The sequence below is a fragment of the Pipistrellus hanaki genome, assembly GCF_964339955.1.
Source record: "Pipistrellus hanaki genome assembly, chromosome: 5".
NCBI classification, from domain to species: domain Eukaryota; kingdom Metazoa; phylum Chordata; class Mammalia; order Chiroptera; family Vespertilionidae; genus Pipistrellus; species Pipistrellus hanaki.
The window spans coordinates 79,615,833-79,638,159 of record NC_140507.1 but is presented as its reverse complement, the minus strand read 5'-3'; the positions used below and the strand labels follow the sequence as shown (position 1 = coordinate 79,638,159).

The window sequence follows — 22,327 nt, the reverse complement described above, 5'->3', positions numbered from 1 at the left end:
CAGGGCAGGGAGGGGCTCTGGACAGGGGCTCCTGCCTTGAGGAGGAGCACAGCCCGATGTGGACAGTTATAGTTGTTCAATGAGTGGGGTTCTCCCCTCCTCTCTTTCCAACACCTCCCCCACCCCCATCCACACACACACACACACACACACACACACACACACACAGAGACACACACACACACACACACACACACACAGAGACACACACACACACACACAAACACACACACTTTAGAGCCTGTGTCCCCAAACCAGCCAGCAGAGGGAGCCTCTAACACACTCAGGAGAGGAATGAGCCTTTATGTGATGGCACCAGGTTTATCTAAAGACTCACACCCAGGAGGAGGTGAGTCCTGGGCCCTACAGACCTCATGCCTCCCCTCCTCCCTCATTCATCCACCAAGACCCTTAGTGAAAAGTCAACGTGCATGACAAGTAGGATGAACCAATAAAACCCACAGGAGAGCCAAGGTGCAGAGGGGCGGTCACGTGCCAGGCCCCCCCCCCCCCCACACACACACACCGCTAGTAAAGAGCAGAGCCTGGGTTTGAACCCATGTAAGTCACATCACAAGGTCAAGTTATTTCTGCTGGCACATGACCGGGGTGCTCTGAGGCATGGGTGGTGGGAGTGAGTTGAGGGAGGCTGGTGCAATGTTTGGGGAATAATGAGCGCCTGGATACCCTCCCTTGGGATGGGGATGTGAGAGAGGCAGTGGGTGGCTCCTGTAGTGCCTGGAACTGCATGTTTTCCACTCGGTCTACCTCGGAAAGGGCATTCCGGCCGACGATCCCAGATCACACCACCAGGGGGCGCTCCAGGATCGACAGCCCTGCTTTGACTCATCTCCGGTTCCCCCACCCCGGGCCATCTCTGCCGATGCCCCTTCTAGGCAAAGAGAGTGCAGGGACCATGAGCAGGATAAGGAGGCCCAAGGAATGGGGTAGAAAAGGACTCAGGGCCACCTCTGAGGTCCCAAGGATATCTTGGTCATTTCACTCTGGGGGACTCAATATCCATCCCAGGATAACAGTGCCTGTGAGAATTAAATGAGAATATTAAATGGGAAAGACACCCAAGAAGTACTCAGTCCATTTAAATATCAGTATTGTTATATTAACTTCGGAGACACCCCCAATCCCTCGGGCTTGATCCTTAATTAAGCCCCTCCTTCGTGAACACACACACACACACCCTAGTATCTCACAGTCTTCGGGCTTTAAACACCATCTGAGTCCTGAGGCTTCCCAAATGTCCATCCTAGCCCAGCACTCCCTCCCAAAATTGAGACCCACCTGTCCAAGTGCCAGCTTGATGGTCCATCTGCTCCTGGTCCAAACCGACATGCTAATCTCACCCCCCAAAAAAACAACTTACTTCATTCAGCATTCCCCGTCTCCACTGATGGCACTCCATTCTTTCCAGGCGCTCGAACCTGGAAACCTGGGGACCCACCCTTCTCATGAACCCCACGTTCCATCCGTTGGAAAAGCTGCCAGAACTGCTACCTTCATAGAATGATCCTTCCTCAACAGAACACAATTGCCCCTCTTCGCCTGTACAGCCCCCACTGTGGGTGAAGCTACAGTCACCTCTCACCTGGACTCATGTAGTCACCTCCCCTCACCTTCCAGTTCTATCCTTGCCTGCTGTAGTAGTCTCTATTCAGCATAGCAGCCAAAGACTGTATGACAAGTCTTACCCCTCCTCTGCCCAGAACCCTCTATGTCTGGCTATTTTTCTCACAATAAAATCAGTGACTTGAAGGCCCTGTGTTCATGTACTTATTTATTTGCTTTTTCATCGTTTGTCACCTGCTCCCCTTTCTAGAAAGTCAGTTATACGGGAGCTCAGACACTGGTCACAGTAGATGCTCAGTCGGATGGATTCCTATGACTATTGTGGACACTGTCATTGCCCTACCTTCTAGATCACCGTATCAGGGACTATTCCATCACCTAGTTCCCCCAGCCTAAGACTTGAGAATCACCCTAACCTTCTCCTCCGCGTAACCCCCACCCTTCCTGTCCCACCTGGACCACAGCCACCCTTTCCCCTGGATGTTCAGCCCCCTATGCTCCCTTTCAAGCCACCTCCCTGCCAGCCCAGGTTTGATCATGATGTGTCCTGTTCCTGCTCACACTCGCCCTCTAGCTCCCTATTGCCCTCGGCATAAGGGCTACACTGTGACATGGCCCACAGTTCCTACACAATGGGCCCCTACCCACCCTTCCTCCTTTCTACCCCAGGTCCAGCCACTCTAACCCCGTGAGTTCACCAAATGCTACTCCCACTTCAGCATCAGAGACGCTCTCCCTGAGCCACCACCTGCTGTACCCCCAAATGTGGTGCTCACCCAGCACCAAGGTCTCCCCCTTGGAGCACTAGTCACACGTTTAAACAAATATTTACATGTAGAATTATTTGCTCAACATTTGTCAACTCCTGAGGGCAAGAATCAGGCCGGCTGTGCTCCCGGCCCAGTGCTAGCAGACAATTAATAATGCAGTCTGTTGATGAAATAAATGAATGCACAAACTGTCCCAAAAAAGTCTCAGTTTATGTCCAAGGACAAGTGATTTTCCAGCCTCCTAGCTCACAGGTTCCCTCAGCTGTGTCCCAACTGTCCAAGGTCCCTCATTTCCTCGCTGGGCTCTGGATGTCAGGGTCTGGTCAGGCTAGAAGGGTGGATGATGGTGGATATCTGTATCCCTTGCTTTTATTCTACAAAAATCAAAAACCCTTAGCAAAGAGCCTTTGAGTAAGGGAGGAAGGAAGGGGTTTGGAAGGAGGGTCTGGGTTTACAAAACAAGAAAAGCAAACAGCAGGGCCACAGGAGGCAGCCTGATGCCTGAGAAGTTCGCCCATCTGAGCTCGGGGCCTCGGGAAGGCGATATCCAGGTTCCAGGCTCTGACCTCGGGCTCCAGCTCCCAAGTTCTCCGTTTAGAAGCCCGTCCGATCCGCGTGGGGCAGGGCTTGAATCCAGGATGCTTTTAGATGTCTGGTCTTAGAAGGCTCTGTGGGAGAGGCCTGAAGACCTGAAGCCGAAGGATGCTGGGGGCGGGGTCTGTGCCCAAGGGGTGTGGCCTAGCCTGGTCTTCAAATCAGAGGGCAGCACTCGAGGGGTGGGTCCTGGAACTCAAGGGGCGTGGCCTTGCCTTGAGGGGCGTGGCCTGCACCTACCCGCTGCTCAGTGGAGGACCTGGATCCCCCTGAGCGGAGCCTGGACGTCGATGGGCGTGGCCTAGGTCCACAGGACTTAGGGGCGTGATCTGGTCCCCTCGGGGGCGGGGCTTCGGCCCCGGGCTCCGCAGGGGCGCATGGTGGCGCTCAGGCTGAGGCCCGCGGAGGCAGGGGCTCCACGTTGAGCCAGATGCCGTTCTCCGTGCGCAGGATGAGCTCCGGCTTCCGCCGCACTTTGCGCGTTCGGTCCACGCTCAGGCGGAAGCGCAGCAGGGTCAGCGCCACGGCCACGCGCATCTCGGCCATGGCGAAGCTCTGTCCGATGCAGTTCCTGGAGGAGGGACACGGCTGTGAGTGGGGTCCCTGGAGCCGGGTAAAGGACCACACCCCTCCGAGCCTCAGTTTCCTCATTTGCAAAACAGAACCATGCATCCTGGAGCCTCTTGGGAGCCTCTGAGCCTGGCACACAGCAGTTGCACTTAATACCGAGGGTTGCTATCACAGATCTGATGTGCGGGCTTGGGGTGCATTGAGGACAGACAGGAAGAGTATGCCAGGTGGGCAGGCAGTGCACCTGGGATGCGGTCTACCTCCCTGACCTTCCACGAGCCTGGGTGTCCCTGCTACACTTGGCTTGGACTTGGGGAGATAGACGTTACCTGGGTCCTGCGGAGAAGGGCACGAAGGCCAGCGGCGAGCGCTGCTGCGGCTTGTCCGGGTCGAAGCGATAGGGGTTGTACACCTGAGCAGAAGCAGCCTGGGTGAGTCTGGGGACTTGCCCACCCCTAGCAGCCTGGCCCCCTCCCTCAGCCTCCGGGGAGCAGCCCAGCTGGACAGAGAGAGCCACGCTGCATCCCAGCCTCGCTGCCTCCTTTTGCTATTTTCAGCATGCCCGGCATTCCCTACCCCAGGCCCTTTGCACTTGCTGTTAACTCCGCCTGAAACACACTTGTCTGTGCTCTTCACCCTTTTCAGGCCTCAGCTCTAACATCTCTCCTTCCTCCACAGACCTTTCTTCAGCATGGGAGCTAAAGTATGCCCCTGCCCCTCACCCACACCCCACTCCATTTTTCATTTCCTGTGTACATTTACCAAGACCCCAAATCATCTAATGCTTGCTCTTTTTTTCTTTACACTTCACAGTGAGTTCCGTCCCCATTACCCAGCATAGGGTCTGGCACTCAGTAGGAGCTCAATAAATATTTTTGGAATTAATGAATTCACAGTGAGTGGGGGATCGCTGCGGGGGAGGGGGCCCGCCCAAGTCCTGCATCCAGCCCTGGTTTCTGGTTCCCTGGGAAGCGGGGCAGGGAAGGCCCACCACCCCAGGACTGCCCCACTCACCTTGGAGTCCGGCCACACTGTGGGGTTGTGGTGGGTTCCGTAGATGCTGACCAGGCAGATGATTCCTGTCGGGAGGGGTGAGGTCAGTGGGGCAGAGGGGAGTCGGGGAGGCCTGCTTTCCTTGGAGCCATGGTGTTCCATGAGCTGTCTGCCACCTTCCCTGCCCGTCCTTCCCTGGAAAAGGCTGCTGCACGCCTTCCTAAGCGGCCTCCATCACCTCTCTGCCGGCCACACAGAGCCCTCTCTCACTCACACGTCTGGCATTTCTGCTCCTGGGCTCAAACCCCTGCCTTGGCTACCTGCTACCCTGAGGGTCAAGTTCAAGGGCCTTAATCGGGCATCAAAGGCCTTTCAGCATCGTCACTCTTTCCCTTCCAACCTCCAAGGCTCACCTCCCACCTTTCCTCTTCCAGGCAGCCCTCCCTGCGTTCTTCCCAGATAGAGCCACCGATCCTTCTTCTAGCCTGCTCTGGCCCCTGTTCCTCCCGTTAGCCCCTCCCTGACCTCATGTGGCTGGCCATGTCTGTGCCCGGCTGTATCCCCTAGCCCGGTCCTGATCCCCAGCATCCCCCAGGACAGGGCTGGGTCTCCAGGGGATGTCTGGCAACAGAATGAAATCAGCCCTGCCCTCCCTGTACCCAGAGAGGCCCACCTGCCACACCCACTGCCTCCTTCTCATCCATGCTCACCCACCTCTGTCTCCACCCTGCACCCGGGTCTCCCCATCACCCCAGAAGCAACAGCCACACAGAGAGCCACCCCATCTACAGGGATGGTGAACCTGGGGTGAGCAAGCTGAGCCCCACGAGCAACAGAGCAGCCAGGCAGCGGGGAGCACGCAGCGGGCACCTTTGGGGATGACCCGCCCATCCGGGAGCTTGATGTCCTCGGTGCAGCGGCGGGAGACCAGGGTCACGGGCGGGAACTGGCGTAGGCTCTCTTTGATGCACATGGTGGTGAAGGGCAGCAGCGTCAGGTCATCCCTGGGGGGATTGGGAGGGGGTGTGAGTGCTCGAGGCCAGGACCTCAGACTTGCCCCAACTTCTAGCATTTGCAGCTGTGCCCTGCACACACCGTTAACCCTGCCTGCGGCTGACTCTAAGCAAATCAGAGCAGTGTTAGCGGGCTTCTGCGGGCCCAGCATTAACCCATTAACTGACGAATTGTGCGGAAGTCAGGGCCACTGGAGGAGGTGCCAGGAAAGCCACGGGGACCCAGGCAGCAGCAATTTACCAGCTTGTGTGGGTCAACTTCAGTATTAAAAACCCACACATCTGCTTCCTTTACTGTTATTTACTTAACTAGAGGCCCGGTGCACGAAAATTCATACAAGAATGGGCCTTCCTTCCCCTGGCTACCGGCACCACCTTCACTCTGATGGGAGCCACCTTTTCACTCCTGCCCAGAGCCGCCTTTCCGCCCTCCCACGCTGCCCAGAGGCCCGGAGCGGGTGGGGTAGTGTGGAACACCTGCATTGTCGCCATGGTGGTGATGCAAGCGTACTGGTCCACCTCCAGCTGCTGGGCACCTGCGTATGCAAATTAACCCACCAATTTTGTTGGGTTGATTTGCGTACTCATTCTTGATTGGCTGGTGGACGTTGTGACTGTACGGTCAATTTGCATCTTACTCTTGTATTAGTGTAGATTTTTTCCTTTGGAATTCAGAGCCCAACGTTGGGTTAATTATAACTCTTGGTTCGTGATCTAGTGGTTTTCTTTACACCAACAGGTTCTCTTTCAAAGCAACTCTATGTCGCTACTTTAAAGGGCAAATGGCATGCCTGGCATAAAAGTGTCATAAACATAAGCACCGCTGGGAAACCAGAAGAGAGTTATTAAGTTCTGGCGAGGCACCATCTCCTGCTCAGTCCTCAGGACCTGGAGCTTCTTCTCCTGTTGTTAGAAAGGCAGTTAGTGCCTGGCCAGTGTGGCTCAGTGGTTGAGGGTTGACCTATTAACTAGGAGGTCATGGTTCAACTCCCAGTCGGGGCACATGCCCTGGTTTGGGGCTCCATTCCCAGTAGGGGGTGATGCAAGAGGCAGACGATCAATGAGTCTCTCACCCATTGATGTTTCTCTCTCTCTCTCCTTCTTCCATCCTCTCTCTGAAATCAATAAAAACATATATATTTTTTAAAAGGCAGTTAGCATCTGGCCAGAGTGGCTCAGTTGAAGGTTGTCCTGTGCACTGAAAGGTTACGTGTTCAATTCCTGTTCAGGGAACATACCTGGGTTTCAGGTTTGATCCCCAGCGGGGAAGCGTAACGAAAGCAACTGATCAATGTTTCTCTCTTACATAGATGTTTCTCTCTCTCTCTCTCTCCCTTCCTCTTTCCCTCCCTCTTTTCCTCTCTTTAAACATATTCTCAGGTAAGGATTTAAAAAAAAAAAAAAAAAAAAAAAAAAAGCAGTTAGCAAGGTGTTAAAGATCCAATAGCACCCAACTGAGAGATTCTCCCTGAGCGCCACATCTGAAAGTTTGCCACTGAACTACTTCCTCGCTGTTCAATGCTATTTAATGCTGAGTTTTCTTTGCATCACCCAGAAGCAGCTCCACACAACACACTTATGAAGTCAATTGGATTATTGTTCCCAATTCTGCACTTTTCCTTGTATTCAGATTATACACCTGTGCCCTGTGCCTGTGATTCTGCAGTGCCTCCCACTTCCATGGGTGGAATACATGTTCCAGCCCATTCGTGTTGCGCCTGACCACATGACTTGCTGAAGGTAATGGAATGTTGAGATGCAAGCAGAGGTTTTAAGTTGTCTGGCTCTCGATGGTGATGGAATGAGACCTGACTTAGGGCGGTGAGCACACAATAAAATGTACAGGTGATGTTATAGAATTGTACACCTGAAAGCTATATCATTTCAATAACCAACGTCACCCCAATAAAAATGTTTGTAGTCGTGTGCCTCTGGGTGCTTCTAAAGTCTACCTTGAGATGGACATGCCCAGAGTAGTTGCTGGTTCAAGGAGAATGAAGAGTTATGTGAAACAGACCTTACCCAAACCTCAGTTTGGAAGCAACCCCATTCAACTCAGCATCGCCCAGTGGTACAAAGGTCATGTGTAGACAAGAGCAAGAAATATGTACAGGTGAGAGCAAGAAATAAAATAAATGCTTGCTATAGACCCCTAAGTTTAGAGGCTGTTTGTTATGCAGCACTATCACAACCATTGCTAACTAAGACACTCCTAAATAAGAACTCCTACATTATGAGCTAGGCAGATACATTGTTGTCATCCTGTTTTACGGTTAAAGAAATTGAAATTAAATTGGATCTTAAGTGATTGTTCACTTAAGATTGAGGTCAGAAAGTCAGTAAGAGGTGGAGCAGAGAGATTCACACCCAAGACCCCACCTGTCCCCACCACCCCCATGACCCCAGACTGACCACTCCAGCTCCTCCAGCTCCCGGCCTCTCATGACTTCCTGGATCTCTTCCCGGCACTTCTCCTGGTACTCTGGGTACTTGGCCAGATTAAACAGCACCCACGAGAGCCCACTGGATGTGGTGTCGTGACCTGCAGGCAAATGAGGAGCTGGCATGGAGGCTTCCTGGAGATAGCAGAGGTGCTATCTTCAGAAAACGGGGACCCCTCTCCACCCTTCCCCAGCCTTGCGCCATGTCTTCACCCTCAAACATGAATGTGTCCGCCTCAGCTCGGATGTCCTCATCTGTCAGTTCCTTTCCATCTTCATCCTGGAATGGGCAGCAGACTATGGTCAGCTCAGCCCACTTCATCCCACCTTCTGCATGCTAGGGGATCCTCCAAAGTCATACATGTCCCCCCTCTCTCTCTTAAGCCAAGCTTTAGGAGAAAGGATTCCAAGAACATGAAAGTATGCACCTTGAGTAAGAAAGATGAAAAGAGTGAAGGATAGTCAAAGGTGAGGAGAAGAAAGGAGTTTGTGATTCTTGGGCAGCTCTAGCATCAATAATCTTGTGATCCAGTCATGTGATCATCCTATATAATAAAGAGCTAATATGCTAATTAGGACAGTGGAATGACCTTCCCAAACAACCTTCTGGAATGACCAGTGGGCAGGGGGTGGGGCAGTTAGGGCTGCAAAGGCCTACCGTTGCATAAATTTTGTGCATCAGGCCTCTAATCTACAGTAATAAAAGGGAAATGTGCAAATTGGCCATACCTCCGTGGCACACATCAGGAGTGAGTATGCAAATCAACCCAACAAAGATGGCTGGTTGATTTGCATATACAGGCGAGGAGCAGCCAGGCAGGACAGGACACCTGCTATGAGGGGCGAGCAGGAAGCAGAGGGAGCTACTGGAACAGCACTCAGCTGGGAGCATGGACTTGCAGGCTCCCAGAGGGCTGGAAGCGAAGCCAGGGGAAGAAAGGCCTATTCTTGCATGAATCTTCATGCAATGGGCCTCTAGTCATGTCATAAATGAGGAAACTGAGGTTCCAAGGGAAGAGTCTGTTGACTTAGGTCAAGCATCCATGAAGCATCAGAGTCAGAAGGGGAGTCTAGGGCTGTCTGAATCCAGAACCCAGGTGCTGCTCAGAAAGTCCACAGAAGCTCCACAAATGGATGACCCAGTCCTGACACTATCGCTGAAAGTGTCACACATCTTCAAGGTCCTGTAAGTGTTGTGGACTGAACTGTGTCTCCCCCGACTCCCACCCTACTTCCGGAACTTATATCTACAAGCCCTAACCCTCAGGACCTCAGAATATGAGCGGATTTGGAGATAGGACCTTTACAGAAGTAATTCATTTACAATGGGCTCATGAGAGGGGGCCCTAACCCAACATTACTGCAGTCCTTATAAGAAGAGATTCGAGCACAGACGTGAACAGATGGCAGACCACGGGAACATACAGGAGAAGACAGCCATCTACAAGCCAAGGACAGAGGCCTCAGAAGAAATCAACTCTGCCGACACCTCGATTTCAGACTTCTTATCTCCAAACGGAGGAGATGAATTTCTGTTGTGTTAGCTACCCAGTGCACGGCACTGTGTTACAGCAGCCCTAGCACACGAACACAGTAAGTCTTACATGTTTTGCATCCGCCTGCAGCCCACACCTGAGTTCGTCTGGGCATTTATTATCTTAGGCAGTTGGTGCAGCTCACGAGGAGGCCGTCCTGGGCAGGGCCCGCCCTCCAGGGCCCAGCCTCACCTTGGCCAGGAGCAGCACGTCGATGAAATCCAAGGTCTTGCCCTGCTTGGACTTGAGCCAGGCCTCAGCCCCCTGCTGGCGCAGCGCCTGCCGCCGCTCCTGGATGACCTCGGTGGTGAAGCTGTGCACGGTGTCACAGGCCTGGCGAAAGCGCCGCCCGTCGGCCGTGCGGTAGTAGATGAAGTCGATGTAGTGGTGCAGGCGATACTGGCGTCTGACCGCCAGCGCGCTCAGCTCAATGATGGCTGAGATGTAGTCGCTCATCTTCCTGCCGGGGAGGAGAAGGGCCGTGAACGCGGGGCCAGGCGTCCTCTCCCAGTGGGAAAGTGACAAAGAGAGGCCCTGGCCCTGGCCGATGTGGCTCAGTGGATAGAGCGTCAGCCTGCGGACTGAAGGGTCCCTGGTTCGATTCCGGTCAAGGCCACATGCCCGGGCTTGATCCCCAATATGAGGTGTGCAGAGGGCAGCCAATCAATGATTCTCCCTTATCATTGATGTTTCTATCACGCTCTTCCTCTTCCTCTCTGAAATCAATAAAAATATGTTAAGAGAGAGAGAGGCCCTGGATTAGCTATATATTTTTTTAAATATATTTTATTGATTTTTTACACAGAGGAAGGGAGAGAGGGATAGAGAGCCAGAAACATCGACCAGCTGCCTCCTGCACACCCCCCACTGGGAATGCACCCACAACCAAGGTATGTGCCCTTGACCAGAATCGAACCTGGGGCCTTTCAGTCCACAGACCGACGCTCTATCCACTGAGCCAAACCGGTTTCGACTAGCTATATTTTCTTGTATTCGTAATGCTCTACCATCTGGGACCTCCCTGACTGGAGAGATATTGCCCACACACACCCACTAGCCCAGTGGTCTGCAAACTCATTAGTCAACAGAGCCAAATATCAACAGTACAATGATTGAAATTTCTTTTGAGAGCCAACTGTTTTAAACGTAAACTATATAGGTGTGTACATTGTTATTAATTTAATTAGAGTACTCCTAAGCTGGCCTTGGCTAAAAACTCAAGGGCCAAAGAGCCGCATGTGGCTCGTGATGCCGACCACTGCACTCGCCTATTCTTAGAGACTCACCCAAGAGCATGCCTTTCTTTAGGAAACCAACCAATCCATTGCTCCTCCTCCAAACTTTACCAGGCCGAGCCCCTACCCCCTGCCTTAACCACCCCAGGGCCAAGTCCTGGGCAGCTAGGGGCACCCTTTGCTCCAGAGCCTGCTGAAATATCCCAAACTAGCCAATCCTAAGCTTGCATACCCTGCTTTTCCCATTTATTCCTGGGAACACCCCCAACTGCGTTTGCCATGCTTTCTCCCAGTGCCTCTCCATGTGGCCCTGGGGAGGGTGGCCTTTTCCTCCTCTTGGGGACCTCAATGGCAATCATTTTCCGAACTGTTGGGCCTCACCATACCTGAATAGAACTACAAGCTGGGTGCATTTTATTTTATTTTATTTTTTTAATTTGTGGGGTTTTTTTTAATACATACTTTATTGATTTTTTTTTTTTTTTTTTTTTTTTTTTTTTTTTTTTACAGAGAGGGAGAAGGGGAGAAGGATAGAGAGTTAGAAACATCAATGAGAGAGAAACATCAATCAGCTGCCTCCTGCACACCTCCTAGTGGGGATGTGCCCGCAACCAAGGTACATGCCCTTGACCGGAATCGAACCAGGGACCTTTCAGTCCGCAAACCGACGCTCTATTCCCTGAGCCAAACCGGTTAGGGCTGGGTGCATTTTAAAATGGGCCCAAGGAAGGATGAGGAATTCCAAATTTATGTAACATCACTAAAATTAAATTGCTACAACCCTTAGAGTTGGAGAAAATATTTGCAAATCATGTATCTGATGAGGAACTTGTATCTAAACTATTTAAAGAACTCTTAACACTCAATAATATAAAAGACATACCCCAATTAAAAAATGGGCAAAGGATATGAATAGATATTTCTCCAGAAAAGGTATAAAAATGTCCAATAAGCACATGATAAGATATTCAACATAATTAGCCAAATGTAAATCAAAATCACAATGAGATACCACTTCACCCTGATAGGATGGCTATAACCAAAACAAAAACAAAAACAAAAATCACAAACAGATAATCACAACTATTGGTGAGAATATGGAGAAATTAGAGCCCTCACATACTACTGGAGGGATCCTAAAATGATGGTAAAAATCACTTTAGGAAAAAGTCCAACAGTTCCTCAAAAAAGTTAAACATAGAATTATCATATAACCCAGCAATTCCACTCCTAGGTGTATATGCAAGAAAATTAAAGACATATATACACTCAAAAACTTGTGCACAGCCCTAACCAGTTTGGCTCAATGGATAGGGCATCGACCTGTGAATTGAAGGGTCCCAGGTTCAATTCCAGTCAAGGGCACATCCCCAGTAAGGGGTGAGCAGAAGGCAGCTGATCAATGTTTCTCTCTCATCGATGTTTCTAATTCTCTATCCCTCTCCCTTACTCTCTGTAAAAAAAATCAATAAAATATATTTTTTTAAAAACTTGTGCACAAATGTTTATAGCAGCATTATTCGTAATAGCCAAAAAGTGGAAACAACCCAAATGTCCATCCACAAATAATCAAATAAACAAAATGTGGTTTTATGGCAGGTGGAATATTATTCAGCAATTTTAAAAAATGAATTATTGATATAAACTACTGGAAAAAAATGAATTACTGATACAAATCTTTTATGGTGAGTAAACGAAACCAGGCACCAAAGCCTGTATTACTCCATCTATGAATTTCCCACAGTAGACTACTCTGTGGACACGGAAGGAAGATTAATGACTGCCTACATCTGGAGGAGAAGTGGGTTCCGGGAGGTGAGTGCTCAAATGTGTAGGGGCAGTTTGAATCCCAGTGTGATGGTGCAGGTGGTGGGCTCTCACTGGGAGTCTGACTAGTCCTTTCCCAGCCTCGCTTGTTTCCGCTTCAGCAGCATTTGAAACGGCTGGCAGTAGGCTGGAAAGGGCTCTGGAAAGGCCAGGGGGGAGGCAGTTTCTAGCGCAGAGAGCCGGCTTACAGTTTCCACTGAACTGTATTCACAGACACCCAGAATCTAGGACGGCCAGCCAAGGACACACGGGCTCGGCTGCTGCCGTGTACAACGCGGTCATCTGGACTGCCTCCCCACAGAGGCACTGACATGAGCAGGAAATGCATGAAAAGACTTAAAGGTAAAACATAATTACCCCTCCTCGTTTGAAACCTGCTATTCATGGAGATGAAGAACTGGACTCTTACCCTAACCAGTTTGGCTCAGTGGATAGAGCATTGGACTGCGGACTGAAAGGTCCCAGGTTCAATTCCAGTCAAGGGCATGTACCTTGGTTGTGGGCACATCCCCAGTAGGGGGTGTGCAGGAGGCAGCTGATCGATATTTCTCTCTCATTGTTATCTCTAACTCTCCATCCCTTTCCCTTCCTCTCTGTAAAAAAGATCTATAAAATATATATATTTTTAAAAAAGAATTGGACTCTCATCAAGGCTGCGCTTGCTAATGGTGGTGTCATTCCACACCCCCACAGATCTCTGATTGGGAAGGAAAGACAGTAGAAGCCTGTCTAAAGGGTGCCTGGATTTCTCGTTATCTCAGGACCCTGAGGACTTTAACAGCTGTCCATTTTGCCTTTTTGCAATTCTACTTGAGCAAGTAGGAAATTTAACTAGCTTTCCTATCAACCAAATTTCTGCATTTGGGTCTTAACCTTATGTGAGGGTTAACTGTGGTTTCAGAGAAACTATTGATTCTAATGTAATGAGTTTTGATTGAGATGACTTTCTTAAAAAATCGTTTGGATTTTAATTGTGATACAAAAATTACATTAACAAATGTATGGTTTTGTACAGACATTATTTCCACTCTGGTGGATAAACTCAATAAAGTCATATCATCCCCTAAAATAAAATATGGTTGGATTGTATACTTTCAATGAGTGAATTGTATGGTATGTGAATTACATCTCAGTAAAGCTGTGATTAAAACAATAACAACAGCCCTGGCCAGGTGGCTCAGTTGGTTGGAGTGTCATCCCATACTCAGTGGTTCTCAACCTTCCTAATGCCACGACCCTTTGATACAGTTCCTCATGTTGTGGTGACCCCCAACCATAAAATTATTTTCCTTGCTACTTCATAACTGTAATTTTGCTACAGTTATGAATCATAATGTAAATATCTGTGTTCTCCAATGGTCTTAGACTCAATAGCAGGGTTGCCTAAGACCATTGGAGAACACAGATATTTACATTATGATTCATAACTGTAGCAAAATTACAGTTATGAAGTAGCAAGGAAAATAATTTTATGGTTGGGGGTCACCACAACATGAGGAACTGTATCAAAGGGTCGCGGCATTAGGAAGGTTGAGAACCACTGCCATACACCAAAAGGTTTTGGATTCTATTCTGGGCCAGGGCACATACCTAGGTTGTGGGTTCAACCCCTGGTCTGGGTGCAAACAGAAGGCAACAGATTCATATTTCTCTCTTCTCTCTCTCTCCCTCTCTCTCTCTCTCTCTCTCTCTCTCTCTCAAAATCAAGCAAAGCATATCCTCAGGTGAGAATTAAAAACAAAATAATAATAACAAAACGGGGTGGGGTTTCAAGGAGCTGTCCTTGGTCCTGACGTGTGCTTGTTTTCATACACTTTCACAGTCTGTCATTGTTTTGTTTATTTATTTGTTCATGGTTACTGCTTTTTCCCCACCAACATATAAGTTCCAGAAGAGCAATACCTTGTCTGTTTTATTGATCACTGTATTTATAGCCTAGTCCAGGAATAGCCCATACTAGGCACTCGGTAAATATTTCTTAGATTAGCTAATTAATTAATTACTAAGGTCATCTCCATCTTACCCAATTGAAACATATCCCTGCAAAGCCCTGAGTAACAAGGTCAGAAACTTGTTATTGAGGAGATATTATGTGCTAAAAACTTAACATTCATTGTGTCCCTTATTCCTTATATCCCCACCTATATTATAAGCTCCAAAGAAATGGGTTTTTGTCTGTTTCCCTATCATATTCCCAGTAGCTAGCACAATACCAAGCACATAGTAGGTACACAGGAAATATCTGATGAATGAATGAATGAACCGGGGCAATGGTTATCTTACTAATTCATTCAACAAATACTCACTGGGCTCTACTGTGTTCCAGGGCAGTGCTATGTCATTTTATCCTGAAAGCATCTCTCAGACAGTCAGGAATGGTCATCAAACAAAAAAAAAACAGAGGCTCAGAAAGTGGGGGGATACTTTCCAAAGACCATATAGTCTTCATAGAATAAGAGAAACTATCATTTACTGAGCACCTATCATGTGCAAAGCCATTGACCCATATTATCTCATTTAATCCCCACACCATGACTATGGGGAAGGAATTGGGATTCTATTGTGGGGAAGGGGATGAGGAAACAGGCTCAGAGAGGTGATGTCAGTTTCCTGGGACCACACAGCCTGTCTGGCAGAGCGCCAGCAGCCCATAGGTGCCTAACACCACCTTTCTCCTCCCACCACCTTGCCCTGAAAGCAGCTGGCTCTGTCTTCCCCGGGGAGGCCACACTCACTCCTGGCAGTTGCTGTTGTAGCTGAAGACACATTTCTGAAGACTGTCCAGGGTCATGAGGCTGACGTGTTCAAACATATCCAGGGAGACCACGGGACCCTCCGCCAGGCGCCGCCACTTAGCCTGGAAGAGAGAGAGACAGCAAATGGGCACAGAGAATGCCGACTTACCACGCGGCTGACGAGGACCTGGCTGCATGCTTACTCCAAGCCCAACGTAGATAAAGGAAGTGAGACTTCATGGCACCTCCTGGCTCCCCCACGACCAGTCTCACTTCAGGGACAGCCTCTTCCCGTGAAACCCCGGGACTCACATGCATGATGTTGGTGCACTGGTTGAAGATCTTCATGTAGGGCTTCAGGATGTCGAAGTGGAAGGCAGGGGTCAGCAGGCGGCGGTGCCGGCTCCACTTCTCACCTTTGCTGAGCAGCAGCCCGTCCCCTGGGCCCAGAAGACTGAGGTTAGGGGTCTCTCCTATCGCTCTGAAATGCTCCACGAGACCGCATGCTCCACCCACCTCTCTTCCCTGGAGCCCAAGCCCACCCAGTCCCACACTCACCTAGCCACGGTTTCAGGAAGCCGTAGAAAAGGTCATCCTTGGGGGCAATGGCGGCTGCGGAGACAGAGAAGCAAGGATGACTGACTCAGTACAGAATTCTGACCCTTGACCTCTGTTGCTGACCTCCTTGGGGCTCCTCTCTGGGCTCCAACCTCCCACCTCACCCCTCCAATCCATCCTAACACCTACCCCAAAAAGATCCTTATAACATGCTGACCTGAACATGAGGCTCCCCTGCTCAAACACCTCCCATGGCTCCCTATCGCCCTGGTAAGAGAAGTTCAAGCTCAGGTTAGCATCAAAATCCCTGTCCCATCTTGCCCCTGTGTGCCTCTCCCACCTCATCCTTCCACGTCCGCTAAATAGCCCTACGTGCAGTCTCTCACTTCCAAACCTTTGCCCGGGCTGCGCTCCCCATCCAGAATGGCCTTCTTCAACTTCGTCCATCCCCACTTTTCTGCCAGCTCAGGCCGTCTGAAGTACAACTTCTCTCCTTGCCTCCATCCTTGCCTTCTCCAGCCTATCCTGAACCCTGGCCCCATGGGGATCTTTAGATCGGACCAGGTCCCTTCCTGCACCAATTTCTCAGCCCATTTTCAAAGCCCTAAGTGAACTGCCCCAGTCCAGGCCGCTCTCAAAACATTTCTATCCTCACCCCACCCCCAACACATACTTAATGTTCTAACGTCATAAAACTTGTCTCAGCTCCTTGGAAAAAAGCCGTGGTCTCCCTCTGCTCTGCTCTTTCCACCAGATGCCTCTCTGCCTCAAACACTCTTTTCTCATTTTTCTAGTCTCGGCATGAATGCCTTACCCTCCCCACCAATCACTCCAGATTGTATCCCTCCAGTAACAACCCCTTCAGGGGAGGGACCGCATTCATCTCTGATACATTGGTGCTAAATACATTTTTATGGTATGAATCAATCAATCAAAGAATGAATGAATGGATGGATAGATGGATCAAAGCTTAATGAATGAATGGATGGATGGATGAATGAATGAATGAATGAATGAAAAAGCAAAAGAATTAGTGAATGGATGAATGAATGGATGGGTAAGTGAGTAAGTGGATGAATTCCCTTTCTATATGCTAAACAGATTTGGGACAGAATGGGATGGGGCCCAGGAAGGAAGTCACTTTTTGTCTGAGCTGTGACTCAGCTGCCTACACACACACACACACACACACACACACACACTCCCCAGGAATTGGCCAATCATGCACACAGTCATTTGTCCACTCATTCACTCCCCCATTGAACACAGACCTCTTCTGCCCCCTTTCCGTGCCCAACCCATGCTGGATGATGCTGAAAGCCCAGCGATGGCTCAGATCCACGCCCTGCCTGGAGGAGCTCAGGTGGGGTGGGTGGGAAAGGGAAGCAGAGGCACGCCATGCAATTATCAAGATGCTAGGAAGTGTGTCACGAGAGAAGGGAGGCACGGAGAAAAGGCTGTTGGAACTTGAGGCAAGCTCCCTGGAAGAAGAAACAGTGGAGAGGAAAGGGGGAGTCTGCTTGTTCTTCTCCTCTCTGGACTCCGGACTCCAGGCTAGGACTCCCAGAAGGCCTCCTGACTCGCAGACCTGTCCAGTGGTTGTCCTTTTCAAATACCGCCCACGGCTGCCCATCACCCCCTGGGTAATACACAAGCTCATTTTCTTTGCACAAAGCTACTCTGTATCCAGCTCCTGTCTAATTTTTTACTTTTCCACACACATCATCTTCACTCCAGACACCCCAACTCACCCGAATTCCCCCAACACTTTCACACATCTGCACCTCTGCACGAGGGGGATCCTCCACCTGAAATTACTAATCTGGCGAACTCCTATGCATCCTTCAAAGCCCAGTTTCACTAATGCCTCCTTTCTCCAAACCCTCTTCTCAATTGAACCCTTGTTTTCCCATCCCTGGGTCCCTCCTCCACTCCAACCCTAACAGCTCAATGCCAGGCTGCCTCTTCCATAAACTTTCCCTACAGTAAAAAGGATGGAAAAGTTGCCCTGGCAGAGGTCACATAAGAAAAACCACGCAGGGAGCCAAGCAGAAAGCTACATATGATCTGGTGGAGAGCTTGGCCTCTGGCATAGCCAAGTCTGAGTTCAAATCCCAACCCTGACATTAACTAGGCATGTAAACTTGGACATGTTAGTACTGTGCCCTCCAAGTCCTCACCTGCCAACAGTGAAATAGAACAATCATCCTGCCTTTGCCTCATTGGTACCCCTATGAGAATGTAATGGGCTGATATGTTATGGCAAATAGTAAGTGATCATTAAATATTTGTGCCTGTAAAATGAATAACTGTTGGCTATTTTTATTACCATGATTATAGTCATTGCTGTCAAGAACCTGTGACATGTCAAAACAGGTTCTGATCAATGTTGCTCTCTCATTGATGTTTCTAACTTTCTTTTTTTTTTAATATATTTTATTGATTTTTCACAGAGAGGAAGAGAGAGGGATAGAGAGTTAGAAACATCAATGAGAGAGAATCATTGATCAGCCGCCTCTTGCACAGCCCCTACTGGGGATGTGCCCGCAACCAAGGTACATGCCCTTGACCAGAATCGAACCCGGGACCTTTCAGTCTGCAGGCTGACGCTCTATCCACTGAGCCAAACTGGTCCCGGCCGATGTTTCTAACTTTCTATCCCTCAACCTTCCTCTCTGTAAAAAATCAATTATATATATATATATATATATATATATATATATATATATATATATATATATATATTAAAAAAAAGAAAAGAACCTGTGACATGAATATCTGGGCCCCCAGCTCACAGCAGGCCCCTATTAGTAAAAAAAAAAAAAAAAAGTGAATGCATAGCTGCCATGGAAGACAGTTTGGAGGTTCCTTAAATGTTAAGCATTATCATATGACCCCACAATTTTTTTTTCTGGTAGATACATCTAGGTATCTAGATACATTTATCCAAGAGAAATAAAAATATGAAAAAAAGAAATAAAAATATGTGTCCACACCAAAATTTGTACACATGTGTTCTTACCAGCCTTACTTATAACAGCCAAAAGGTAGAAACAACCCAAATAGTCAACAAAGTGTGGTATATTCATACAATGGACCATTTTCTCAGCCTGAGAAAAGGAATGAAGGCCAAAACCGGTTTGGCTCAGTGGATAGAGCATCAGCCTGTGGACTGAAGGGTCCAGGGTTCGATTCCGGTCAAGGGCATGTACCTTGGTTGCGGGCACATCCCCAGTAGGGGGTGTGCAAGAGGCAGCTGATCTATGATTGTCTCTCACTGATGTTTCTAACTCTCTATCCCTCTCTCTTTTCCTCTCTGTAAAAAAATCAATAAAATACATTTTTAAAAAAAAGGAAGAAAGAAAGAAAAGGAATGAAGTCCTGATCATTGCTGATCCGTGTGAATGAACTTCAAGAGCCTTATGCTGAGTGGAAGAATTCCGTCACAAAAGACCACATGCTGTCTGATTCCTTTCCTGTGACGTATCCAGAATAGGAAAATCCAGAGATGGAAAGTGGAGTGCTATTTACCAGGAGGTGAGGAGAGGGGGGAATGGCATGTGCCTACTTTGTGGGAGCAGGGCGTTTCACGGGGTCATGAAAAAAACTTGAAACTAGAGAGAGTCCATGGGTGGTTGCACAACACTGTGAGCACACTAATTATCTGACACTCTGAACCTGTACACTCCAAAGTGGTTAATTATACGGTATGTGAATTCCATCTCAATAAAAAAATGAATGTATCAAACCAAGCTATAATTATATGCCTATAGATCATGCCTTGTCCTTTGTAATACATTTTCACCTACTTTGTCGCATTAATGCTCTCTATCCCACATGCCCATTAGGAGATTTAAAAGGCTCTACCTCCTGATCTGCCTGGAGTCTCAGACCATGCAGGATGGAATTTAGGAAACTAATGCTCTGAGGAGTAGAGGGAAGGGGGGCTGGTCAGGAGGAGAAAAGGAAGAGGCAGAGAGAGAAAGAAAAAAATATATATATATTAAAAAGACAGAAGAGCCCTAGCTGGTTTGGCTCCCATCGTCGTGGCTGAAAGCCCTCCCGGGGCTTGAACTCTCAGGCTCGCAGTCCACGCAGCAGAGTGGGCTCCTGCTGCTGGGGAAAAACCCTCGCACACAGGTGCTGGCTGCCGGAAGTCAGTGGATAGAGAGTGGTTGGCCTGCGGACTGAAGGGTCCCAGGTTCGATTCCAGTCAAGGGCACATGCCTGGGTTACAGGCTTGATTCCCATTAGGGGACGTGCAGGAGGCAGCTGGGTCAATGATTCTCTCTCATCATTGATGTTTCTATCTCTCTGTCCCTCTCCCTTCCTCTCTGATATCAACAAAGATATATATATATATATAAAAATAAAAAAAAAGCCAGAAGAGAAGAAACCCTTAGTAGCACCTACTACATTATATTTTTGAGCCTTCACAGCAGCCCCATTTTACAGATCAGAAACTGAGGCCCGGGGAGCCTGCATGGACTTCTGGGTCACACGGCAAGTATGCGCTCCAGTCAGGATTGGCCCCGGGGCTCTTCCAAAACCTCTCCCAGGGCCTCAGTTCCTCCTCTGTGTAACGGGGATGGTCACCCCTCACAAACGCAACAACAGGGATGTACAGGCATGGGGCGGGCCTCACTAGGGGAGGGGAGGATGGCAGCCCCTCACTCTTTCATGGCAGTCCCCATATAGATGTTTGTAGAGGCCCAGGCGGAGGCAAGAGATCCTAAGCCTCCTGGGGCTCTTTTTTTCTCATTCCTGTTCTCTCAAATGTCCCCTGACGCTTTTGAAGGTGCCCAGCTACATGCGAGACCTCGCCGAAGATAGAGACAGACACACTCAACCCTTAGCACTTTGGCCTGAGAACAAGAAAGTCCTGGAGAGAGGGGTGTGGTCTGCTGGGGAGTTGGGGAAACCTTCCAGGAGAGGGGCGGAGTGGGGGTGGTCATTGGAACTGGGTGGTGAAGGCAGAGCAAGAGCTTAACATGCACACTTGGGAGCCCTACACAATGGGAGGATGGGGGTAGGTGTGGATTGCAGAAGAGACAATCCTTCTAGATCCCTCTCTCTGCCAGTCAGAGTCAGCCCAGGTGAAGAAAGCAGGCTATAGGTTGGGATAGTCAGAACCCAAATGCTGGGAGTGCCATTCGAGTTAAGCAACAATCAGTGAACAAAATCTTGGGCAAACAACTACTTATCCAAACATGTTTGGCTCTGACTTCCCAGTGGATGGGCATTCTCTCAGAGTTCCTGGAACTTCATTAGTCATACCTTTTCCCATGCTGTTCCCACTCTTTGTGTGGCCATTTCTGCTCTGGCGAACTCCTATTCATTCTTCAAAGCCCTACTCAAATGACCCTTATTCTGGATAGCCCCCCCTGCCTAGAAGCCCTGGTGGACTCTGGGAGTTGAGAGTTTACACATCATTCAGAGGCCCAGCCCACCTACCTGAGGCGCCCACCAGGGGTTTGATGTAATCAGGGTGCACCAGAACCACCAGTGGCAAGACGGGTCCCATCCACACCAAGACCACATGGTGCATGTTGTCCAGCACCTTCTTCTCATCCTGGAGGCCCATCTCGTTTGGGAGATACTGTGGGGGTGGTAGGAAAGGAAAGTGAGGAGGTGCCCAGCGCCAGCTTTTGCCAGTCCTTCCCCCCCTGCCACCTCCCTGCCCCAAAAACAAGCCGAGAAGGACTACGTGACCCCAGACGGTTGGCTGCACCTCGCTGAGCCTCCACTTCCTCATCTGAAAAGTGGGGAAGAACCAACTCTGTCAGAGGACAGTTGAGAGAATTCATGAAATAACAAAGCATTAGCTGAAACCGGTTTTGCTCAGTGGATAGAGCATCAGCCTGTGGACTGAAAGGTCCCAGGTTCGATTCTGGTCAAGGGCATGTACCTTGGTTGCGGGCACATCCCAGTGGGAAGTGTGCAGGAGGCAGCTGATTGATGTATCTCTCTCATCGATGTTCCTAACTCTCTATCCCTTTCCCTTCCTCTCTGTAAAAAATCAATAATATATATATATATATATATATATATATATATATATATATATATATATATATTTTTTTTTTTTTTTTTTTTTTTTTTTAAAGAAAGAAAGAAAGAAATAACAAAGCATCAGAATTCCAGTACGGGGCCTGACACACAGCTGATGTTCAAGAAATAAAAACAAGGACAGTAAACACATTCATGATGATGGTTGGTATTTATCAAGTTTTGCTCTGTTAGTAATAAAATAATACTACTATTGTCACATTTAACACGTGTGTGTGCTTGCCATGTTGGGCGTTGTTTGGGGCATGTTTCACAGATGTATACGTTCAACCCACACAAGAAGAACCCGGTGACAGAATTGCTACTATTCCCCCATTTTGCTTTTCCTGATGTTGCAGGGAAGTGAGTGTCCTGGTTTGGCCTTCCCAGAAACAAGTCCCGAGACGAGAGTTTTAGGACAAGT

The 22,327-nt window shown here is 49.0% G+C and overlaps 1 protein-coding gene across 1 annotated transcript in view; it reads right to left on the bottom strand.

The window, feature by feature from the left end:
- Positions 1 to 2,505: 2,505 nt before the first annotated feature.
- CYP4F22 (cytochrome P450 family 4 subfamily F member 22) overlaps positions 2,506 to 22,327 on the bottom strand; it is a 31,335-nt gene continuing 11,513 nt past the window's right edge. Inside the window, exons 3-13 of the mRNA XM_084885965.1 lie at positions 21,310 to 21,454; positions 15,856 to 15,909; positions 15,610 to 15,737; positions 15,298 to 15,419; positions 9,693 to 9,960; positions 8,179 to 8,245; positions 7,937 to 8,066; positions 5,382 to 5,515; positions 4,533 to 4,597; positions 3,848 to 3,930; positions 2,506 to 3,519 (exon numbers count right to left, since the gene is read on the bottom strand). Coding sequence (XP_084742091.1) covers positions 3,336 to 3,519; positions 3,848 to 3,930; positions 4,533 to 4,597; positions 5,382 to 5,515; positions 7,937 to 8,066; positions 8,179 to 8,245; positions 9,693 to 9,960; positions 15,298 to 15,419; positions 15,610 to 15,737; positions 15,856 to 15,909; positions 21,310 to 21,454 — 1,380 coding nt within the window. The 3' untranslated portion in view covers positions 2,506 to 3,335. The remainder of the gene's footprint in view (positions 3,520 to 3,847; positions 3,931 to 4,532; positions 4,598 to 5,381; positions 5,516 to 7,936; positions 8,067 to 8,178; positions 8,246 to 9,692; positions 9,961 to 15,297; positions 15,420 to 15,609; positions 15,738 to 15,855; positions 15,910 to 21,309; positions 21,455 to 22,327) is intronic.